This window comes from Atta colombica, unplaced genomic scaffold (genome assembly GCF_001594045.1).
Source record: "Atta colombica isolate Treedump-2 unplaced genomic scaffold, Acol1.0 scaffold189, whole genome shotgun sequence".
Lineage (NCBI taxonomy): Eukaryota > Metazoa > Arthropoda > Insecta > Hymenoptera > Formicidae > Atta > Atta colombica.
The window spans coordinates 3131589-3141642 of record NW_017259281.1 but is presented as its reverse complement, the minus strand read 5'-3'; the positions used below and the strand labels follow the sequence as shown (position 1 = coordinate 3141642).

The window sequence follows — 10054 nt, the reverse complement described above, 5'->3', positions numbered from 1 at the left end:
ATATTATTTTTATATATACATACAAAATTTTATATATACATATAAAACTATATTTGGTTCAATGCAACACACGAGCATTATAAATTTACCATAATTATGATTGCTTTACTTTTAGGAGACAATTGATCCAAACGTTCTATTCTTTTTGATGTTCAATGAACAAAAGTAGAACGACATTGTTTCTTAAAAGAAGACAATAGCTATATATTATGTCCATATTACACGTATTTTTATAAATTATGAATTAATTTCATAGATTATTGTTTCGGAATATTCGGCATATTGAAAATACAAATCAAACTTTCTATGACTATTAAGGCCGCTGTCTGATTCGCGCTTACAACATTTAGTCTTAGCTTCCATAAAAATGGATGTATTTCAATTAATTTTTTTTTCAATGGAAAATTGAATAAAAAAAAATTCATAATGTATAAAAGAAGAGCGTTGATAGAATTAAGGAGCTTCGAGATATATAAAGAAAAAGAAAAGTTCAGAAACATTCAATTGGAAAATTTCAATTTAGCAAATTGCATTGGAGTTTTTGGAACTCCAATGTGTATAGCTAGAGTTAAGAATTCATCCTTTGTTTGTCAAATGATAAATAAAAACAAAAATAATCGATGCTCATGAGCGTTATGAGCATGAATCGGTCCATGTTCTCAGCGTTCTCAGCTTAGCTAAATATATCCCTACAATATATCCCTACAATAGTTTATACATATAGAAAAGATTTTCGAATCCAATTAGTCTTCGATCTATCATGAAATAGAATCAGTATAAGAACAATATATTCATATTTATTATTGAAATAAAGAAAAATATTTTACTCTTAAACAAAAATTCTTAAATTTAGAGTAATATAATCAATCAAAAGGTGGGAGAGGGGATAATATATGTATAAACTTAAATTTTTAATTAAAAAATGTTAATTATTTTTTTTCAAGACAATATGTCAATCTTATTTAATGCGAGGGAAGAGGATAGGAAAAATATTATTTTAATATTATTTTATTTTTATACTCTGTATAAGAGATTACGATAAGATGAAGTATGTCAAGAGAATAAATTTTTTCCATACATTTGATTGGTACATGTTTCCTATGTTTTCAGGCTCCTTTACATCGCTCAACAATACTCTAAATCCGTTTGCGTCACCGACGACGGCGACAGCACCGCCGGACGCCTGGGCATACTCGTCGACGTACGATCTGGGGCATTTGAATTTGCTGAATCCGTCGAATTCGCCGTATTCGACCGCAGCGGCTGCGGCCGCGAGCTTCGGCAACAACGGCAGCGTCTCGTATTCGCCATACGCGAGCATGTTGCCAACGCAACACGACGCCGCATTGTTCACTACGCCGACTGCCGCCGGCAACACCATGCGAGTCCATCAGGATTACATGAATCCTGGTGGCGGCAATAGCCCGCCGCCACCAGGTGGGCCTCTCACTCGTGCCGACTATCAGACCATGGTGACGACACACTCGCCGCCTACCCACCTGGGTAACTCCATGTCTGAGGATGAGCACGGTGGTTGCCTCGCGGACAAGTATGCGCACGACCAGACCGCGGCCGATTACGGCCAGCAGCAACAACCACCACCGCCGCCGAATGATCAGAAGCAGGATTACGGCATGCACTCGCCACAGACGCGCCAGGCCATGAAGGATCAGGTCATGATCAAAAGCGAGCCCGGCAGCCAGCCGAGCTACGTGCAGCTGCCTCCTTTTCTGAACTGACTCGCGGCCTCCTCCACTCTAGATCTCTTCTAGGCGATTTTTGCGATCTGTCTGCGTTTCGTGACGAGCGCGAAGAGTATTAGATCTTGGACTTGTTAGGTCGCGCAATTTCAACCGAGCTCGCACCGGCGCTACTTATTATCGTAGCTTTCGATGGCGAACAAGCAAAATTCGATTATGATATAAGGTTGAGATAGAAATAAATTTTACCCCAAAAAAATGCTATTTAAATCGTGACATCGATAAGAGCTTAAACGATGCAGCATTTCAATTTTTTATATAAAATAAGGATAGGTAATAATAGATCTGTATTATTTTCAGCTGAAGTTCTCGCACGGTTCATCTTTCTTCCTTTTCTCTTCACATTGGAGAGAAAAAGAGAAAGGCTGAGAAAGAGAAGTTCAACTAAAAAAAAACAGGTCTAATTTAAGCCTTAAGAATCTCGAGCTTGAATATTCGAATAAGTTGATCACATGAACACGTGATCACTTTGCAATAGCCGCAATGTTTCTGTATTCTGTATTTGTTACTTGAATGATCGCGAGTAACATTTTATGTGGAAGAGTGACTTTTATCAAAATCCAATTAATTTAATCAGCAATTAACTTAATAAATATAATGTACGTGTATTTTGTTAACATGGATAGAATGATCAATTTTTTATTATTTCACATATAGAAAAAACGATTAATAGAGACAACAGATTATAATATAGTAAAAAAAATTTACTATAAAATCATATTAATTGTTGATTAAATTAAATTAGAATTTAATCGCAGTTGTCCTAACGTCTACTTCTATATAGAAATATAGATTAACTTTAATCTCGGTTTAATATCTTTTTCTAGTTCTAAATATTAGAACTAGAGAGAACAAAGGGAAATAAAGAGGAACTTTTCTAAGATTAAAAAGAATTAAGTTCTTCTAGAACATAATCCTAATTTTTAAAACTATAGAGATAAAAATAAAAGATAAATTAAATCAGGATTAAAATTAATCTATTTCTATTAGATAGAAATGGATATAAAATGTTTGTGTGAGAGAAAAAGAATATCGAAGAAAAAGGATGTAAGAAAATGTATCCTGAGGGATATAAAATATTTTATTTAATAGAAGGAGAGACATATATATTTATATAAAAATTTTTTTGTATTTTCGCCGCTCTTTGGTAACTTCATGCCTCGATGTGCGATTGAAAATACAAATTTGCGTAGAAATTGATAGAAATGAAGTTATAAAATAAACTAAAATGAAAAATTAAATTCATTCATGGTAAGATTATGTAAAAAAAACAAATCGCTTTGAGTGACATCTCTTGATAATTATCGATATTTCGTTCGTATTCGAAAATGCTTTCTCTCAGTTGATAAGAATATATAAAAGATATTCTTGTACATATATATCTAATAAAAATAATTTTCTTATAACGTTACGGCATTAAAAATTATTCTATTTCAGAAAAATAAATTTTTCAATTTTTTAATTCAACTAATGACGAAGAGAGAAAGAGAAGTAGTAAAAGGAAAGGAGAGAGAAAGAGAGAGAGAGAGAGAGAGAGAGAGAGAGAGAGAGAAAGAGAGGGGGGAGCTTGAACCAAATATGTTCAAATTTGTAATATAATTCGAGACTTTCTGTGCCTTGAATAACTATATGCTTTACGCGCAGTGCCTTTGCGTTAGAAAACAGTGAATCTTAATCGAAATAATCTCGCTTTATGTATCTTGCAATATTCAGTCTATATAAAAATAATTTGTAATAAATGAAGAATGAGGCAAAATTGTATAATCTCATTCTCGTATCATAGAATACAAATTTTATGCGCATAGTAGCCAAAGATAATTTGTAATAAATAAAAATCAACGAACTCGATGTAACATATATTCTCCACATTATTTTTCATTTCATAGCCTCGTTTAGAACATATTATTATATTTTTTCATGTCATTTTTACATGTGTTGCATATGTTATAAATATACAATCTTTGTTTTCTGTAACATGAATTGCTGTAAAATATTCTGTACAAGTAAAAATGTTTAAGTACATTATGTATATTATTATTCCTACTATTTACATTAAGTATATTTTTATTGAATGCTACAATCTTATATCTATATCATTATGATCAATATCACTGTTATCTTCGATACTGAAATTATTATTCATATCTTCTAGAGTATCTATATTATTATCAAATTTTTCTATAATATTTCTTTTTTTCAAAGATTGCTCCTTCGTGTTCTGTTCATTAATCCAAACACCGTCACCTGTGAAATGATTATTTTTCTCCAATATATATAGACACAATGCGAGATACTGGCTATTAGTAAATGAGTACTCTATATTCTGAGAATATTGTTGTTTTAAATCATCCAGTACTTTTTTCACTCTCGATCTGCAGAATAAAAAAAAAATTTTATTAGTCTATTCTAATATTATAGTATATAATAGAAAATTTACAAAAAAAAAGAAGAAAATTTGAATATTGAAAGTCAGAAATCGAAACATTAAGAATAATTTAAATTATTATTACTCTTTGTTGAATATTCTAAACTGTCTAATTTATATAATAATTCTATTAAGTAGATATAGCCGTTACTGTTTATAAAGTACGATGTGTATATTAGAGCATATTTCGTTTATCGTAAAATGTTTCTTTAAGTATTTTAACATTTGCATGATATCATTAAATGCAGCCATTTTCCAATGTTGATGCCTCATTAGCAACTTGCTTTTGTCTACTCCCAATTCCTGTATAAATATATGCTTTAAATTTTTTTGGGATGAAACTAAGCCGGTTTGCAAAGATCTAGAATAAATAAAATAAAAACAATATGTATACTGTATAAGTAATATTTATCAAATATATCAAATAGCACATAGAGCACAAATAATCAAGAACAAATAAGTTAATAATTTGATCGGCATTATGGAGATGTAGAAGAGATACTGCCAGGAACTGTATGAGGATGGATAGTGACTACGACCCGATGGATAGTGACTCTACGACCTGATAGATAGTGATGCATACTCACTAGGGGAGCCCAGCATAATGCCAGAAGAGATGGAAAGAGCAATAAAACTTTTAAAACAAAAAAATCTCCAGGAGCAAACGGGATAACAGCTGAGATCTTGAAAGTCATGGGAGAAAAAAGAGTGGATGCTATCCACAGAATATGTAACATTGTATGACAGACAATGGCCCTTGGATTGACGACATTTGTTTCTTTAAAAAAAGCTCATCTTTGGAATGCATGAATTATAGAACGGTAGCACTGATAGTAAGATCCTTCTGCACATTATACACGGACGATTGAAATCGTTCCTTCTGCCATAGATATCGGTTGAACAGACTGGATTTGTCCCAGGCAAGAGTATATTTCATGAGGCAGGTTTTAGAAGAATGGCAAGGAGACATTCGATTGGGGGAAGGAAAATTAGTAATTTGCGATATGCGGATAACATCCTCATAATCATGACGAGTGCAGAAAAAAATGGAGGATAAATTACATTTAATAAGCGAGGCACACGGCTTCGCCCAACATTAAGAATGTTTGTGGCCCATTTCCAAGAATCTATGATATTAATGTATTCTATACATTATTTTGTTTGCTTTATCCTATATACAAATGCAGTATTCGCGGATGCTTATACCATAAGTTTAGATCCGGGTGCTGTTTTATCATTTCTAATCATTCTTGGAAATCTTCATAACTTATTAGAAAAACAGTCATGCATTTTTTTACATATTTATCCGGTATTTCATACTTCTTGAACAACTTCAGTAATCGTATAACATTAACTGCATCTTGGAAAAGTATAGAGGGATATTTTTTCAAAAATGTTACAATTGACATTCCAAGAGCAATGGAGGATAAATTACATTTAATAAGCGAGGCACACGGCCTAACATTAAATCAAGGGAAGATCAAGATGATGATAATTGACAGAGCACAGAACAATTTGCCGCACGTTCGGGAGGTAGCCAGATACGAGGTTGTCGATAAATTTGTCTACTTGGGATCGCTTATCACGCACAAACAAATGGAGGATGCGAGAAAGAAACATACCGAAGACTCAGTATGGCGAGTTCTGCCACTGCTAAGCTGAGAAGAATATGGAAGGACATTTCGATTATAAGAACTACGAAGTTGAAATTGATGAATATTCATTTTACCAATAGCTACTTATGCGGCGGAGACTTAGATCAGACTGATAGAAAACTGATAGAAGAAGAACTGAGGCTTTTGAGCTATAAGTGTACAGACACATTCTAAAGATTTCGTGGACTGAATATCACACTAATCAGTGTTAGATGAACTCAGGGTCAGCTCCAGACTGACAAAAAATTAATCATCTTTATCTCCAGCATTTTGGCCATGTGGCGAGAAATACAATGGAGAGGCTGATTGTTGAGGGAAAAGTGGAAAGGAAACATCCTAGAGGCAGATCGCCAACCAAGTGGGTGGATCAGGTTAATCGAATTATGAACAAGAGTTTTCATAAAGCTGAACAACTAGCTCAGGAGAGAGAAATCTGGCAGGAACTTATTCGAGTATAAAATGTCATCACATTCTAGGATTATGGAAAGAGGAGAAGGTATAGAGTTTCTCAATATTCAGAAAGTATCTATAAATTCTTTTACTTGTCCACTGCAGAGTTTGAAGATAAGAATGTTTGTGGTTGGGCCCATTTCCAAGAATCCATGATATTAATGTATTCTATACGTTGTTTTGTTTGCTTTATCCTATATACAAGTTGCAGTATTCGCGGATGCTTATACCATAAGTTTAGATCCGGGTGCTGTTTTATCATTTCTAATCGTTTTTGGAAGTCTTCATAACTTATTAGAAAAATATTCATGCATTTCTTTACATATTTATCCGGTATTTCATACTTCTTGAACAACTTCAGTAATCGTATAACATTAACTGCATCTTGGAAAAGTATAGAGGGATATTTTCTCAAAAATGTTACAATTGGCATTCCAAGAGCATTGGTAGAACTATTCAACAGCAATCTGATGTTATCGGCAGAAGCAATGATAACCGAAGGATTGTTTTTTATCTATTTAAAGAATAAATTTACGTAAACATATATTTTCTAGTAATAAAAAAAACTCAAAAATATCTAAGATTTTAACTAAGATAAAGAAATAATTAAAACAAAAACTTAAAAAAAAAAAGAAATTAAATAAAGATTCTCACTTGCTTTCATTCCTTTAAATTAAATCTATTGATTAAAAATTTATTTAATAAAAATTCATATAATGAAATTTTTAATACTAAAAAGCTATACTTACCATTTTCTCATCATAATGAAGATCGAGCCTGAGTATTTCCAACGTCTCTGCAATCATTCTTATACTCTTTATTTTTATGTAACTGTGCAATAATATCTTATCGTCTAGATAAGATAGATTGAATACCCGATTTTTGCAATATAAAAGACATGTCTGATAGTATTCCTGGACTGTCAATGTATCATGCAATTTGGAAATGTATTCAGAAACTTCATCACCAAATATATTTGCAGCGATATTTTGTTCGGCTGGAATATTAACTTTATTTTTGAATTTTGATAATTCTGTATGAAAATGATAGTGTATACTGCAATTTAAAAAATTATTAAAAGAAATAAATATTCATTTCTCACAGAAAAATAAATTTTCATCAATATATAATCAACTTACTGATTCAATAAAGATATATTTATAACTGGCACTCCTAATTCTTTTAATACATTAATTCTATGTTCTAATGTATAGTTTTGTAATTTCAGACAATAGTGAAGTTTCTCGATAGAGTCCATCTTAATATCATATTTCTGAAAAAATAAATAAAATATTATATTTTATTTACAATATATTTTGTTTACAAAAAAAAAATTGCATTTATTTTGAAAGAGAAATTATATTACGAAGATTGTACAAAAAAAGAAACTAAAAATCTAAAAAAAATAAATATAAAGATTCTGAAAAAAAAATTTTTTAAATACACCTCTTTTAAAATAGATAAATACCTATATTACAATTGGGTAAATTATTCAAATTAAATACTAAGCTTTAGCTAGCAATTCTTTTTATCAATCTCTTGATTCTATTAATTATATTATGAATGAAATTTATTAATAATAGAATTATATTATAAAAAAAAATTAAATTAATTATTAATTCACGTACTATTTGCTTTTTAGAGAGAAAAAAAAATTATTTTTAATTACATCACAAAAAATTAGTAAGTTATATTTGCATATCTTACCTGACATATCAAACAATTTTTTATTATTCGATGACGAGGAACATTAAGGATATATTTGTTTGTATCAAAAAATTTGTCTACATCAGTAGAAGTTAAACCCAAGTTTGCCATGAGAATATTTCGAAATTCTTTCTGTTTTAAAACAGACGATGTTTTGAGCCAACCTTGATAAGTGAACCTCATTATTAAAAAATATTGATGTATATATTTATGTATATATTGATGTATATATTTATGATTATTTTCTCTTGACGAAATTTGATTTAATAAATGTTCTTAATTCATGGCAATCGCGTGCTTCAAATGTTCGACAGTGCCGTAAATGAACTAAAATAACATTTGTTAGGTTAGAATATCAATTCCTATTCCTTGGAACCTAACCCTCAATAAATTTATTTTGAGATGCGTTCCGTTTCATGCACGATGCATTTTATCTTTCTTTAATATTAAAGATAAAATGATACATCATGCGCATCATATGTGAAGTGGAACTTTCCTGGACTCTAGTCTCATCCTAATGCTTTCTTCTAAAAGAACTTAACAGAAAACAATGCCAGAACGAGTGGAATATTGGATAGAAAATAGGAGTAATAGGAGTGACAGTTTGCACTATGTGCAATAGAAAAGATGTATGAAGTTGTCTTTTATAATAAATGATTTATCTGACAAGATAGAAAAACCATATAATATAATGCAGTATATATATATATATATGATTGTGTGCAGATCAATAATATATTTTTTATAAATAAGCATTGTTGTCAAAGTATAGAATTTATAAAATAGTATAATTGTATTCAGAATACATTTGTCAGAATACAAAAAATGCATACTAACTAGAGTGAGGAATTCAAATTTATCAGTATTTGTCAGTAGAATCTGCCGATATTATCATTAATAACAGATAATGTCATTAATATAAAATTTAAATTTGGAAAATACATAAAAAATAAATGCAATTTAAATTAAAAAAATTAAAAAACTAAGGTCTTAGTAGAAACATTTTATTTTTTACAATTTATATCAACAGCATTGCATCAGCTCTGTATTAAAAAGTAAATTATAATACATGTTAGATATATAAAATGCTAATTGATATTAATTGTTGTTAGAAAATTTAATAAGTATAAGTTGTTTTCCCTAAGTGAAATTTTTACTATTTTTTATACAGTTTTAAAAAATTTATTTCAACGATCATATATAAACACAATGGAGGGATAAAAATGTATTAGTCACTTAATTATGACTCTGAAAAATAAAAGGATTTTCTTTATATTTGCTTCAGTAGAAGCAAGTTTGCACCAATGATCTCAAGTCGATAAGTTTAAAAAGTAATTTACATCATTATCACTTTCATCCCTTTATGTATTAATCAATATCAATTTTGCATTATATTCGATTAATATAAATTGTTTTATGTGAAATTATCAAATAACCTAATCTGTACTACATTATTAAGTATTTACATTAAAATATTATATACGGAAATTTTTATATTTTATTCGTTTTCATTTTTGAATATCATGCATTTGTTTCTTTGAGTAAATGTATACAATAGTTAAATGTCTTTCTGTTTGAAGTTAATTGCATTTCAAGTGGATGCATTGCATTAAGTATTTATATATAAGTCATATTCAGACAACCATCAAAGTTATCTATCGACATATAATTTATAATTGAAACTCTTAAACTTCTCTCCAGACATTATGATCGTTTGTGTATTTATACCTCGGAAGGTTTAATTCGTAAAATCACAGGAACACTAGTGCATGGTAGAATTGCCAATTCTGTGACGACAGCCGTTACAAGATCAGCCGGTGTCACGTCGTAAGTAATATTCAAAAGATTTAATGATTTCCTCGTTCGCCAATTCGAGAGTAAAGACTTTTTCGAACTACCATTTAAATGATGATTCACAAGATCATCTGCGTTACCTAAAACAAATGTAGAACAAAATGAGTAAATAGTATTATAAAATAGAAGAAAATTAGATAATACTAGATAAAAATTATAATCATTTTTGAAAAATAATATAAATGCAATAAATAAAAATATAT

At 30.1% G+C, this 10054-nt stretch overlaps 3 protein-coding genes across 3 annotated transcripts in view; 1 reads left to right on the top strand and 2 right to left on the bottom strand.

Moving 5' to 3' along the window:
* Nucleotides 1-1994, top strand: part of LOC108686692 (retinal homeobox protein Rx-A) — a 5094-nt gene extending 3100 nt beyond the window's left edge. Inside the window, exon 6 of the mRNA XM_018192116.1 lies at nt 1111-1994. Within this exon, the coding sequence (XP_018047605.1) occupies nt 1111-1739 (629 nt within the window). The 3' untranslated portion in view covers nt 1740-1994. The remainder of the gene's footprint in view (nt 1-1110) is intronic.
* A 1840-nt stretch (nt 1995-3834) lies between these two features.
* LOC108686674 lies at nt 3835-8135 on the bottom strand. The gene is made up of 6 exons (XM_018192096.1): nt 7998-8135; nt 7430-7563; nt 7040-7346; nt 6383-6804; nt 4337-4546; nt 3835-4132 (listed from the first exon to the last, which is right to left on the bottom strand). The coding sequence occupies exons 1-6, from the start codon at nt 8106-8108 to the stop codon at nt 3835-3837; spliced, it is 1482 nt and encodes a 493-aa protein (XP_018047585.1). The 5' UTR covers nt 8109-8135.
* The window catches only part of LOC108686705 (translation initiation factor eIF-2B subunit delta), a 4689-nt gene continuing 2738 nt past the window's right edge, over nt 8104-10054 (bottom strand). Inside the window, exons 5-6 of the mRNA XM_018192139.1 lie at nt 9726-9931; nt 8104-8161 (exon numbers count right to left, since the gene is read on the bottom strand). Coding sequence (XP_018047628.1) covers nt 8135-8161; nt 9726-9931 — 233 coding nt within the window. The 3' untranslated portion in view covers nt 8104-8134. The remainder of the gene's footprint in view (nt 8162-9725; nt 9932-10054) is intronic.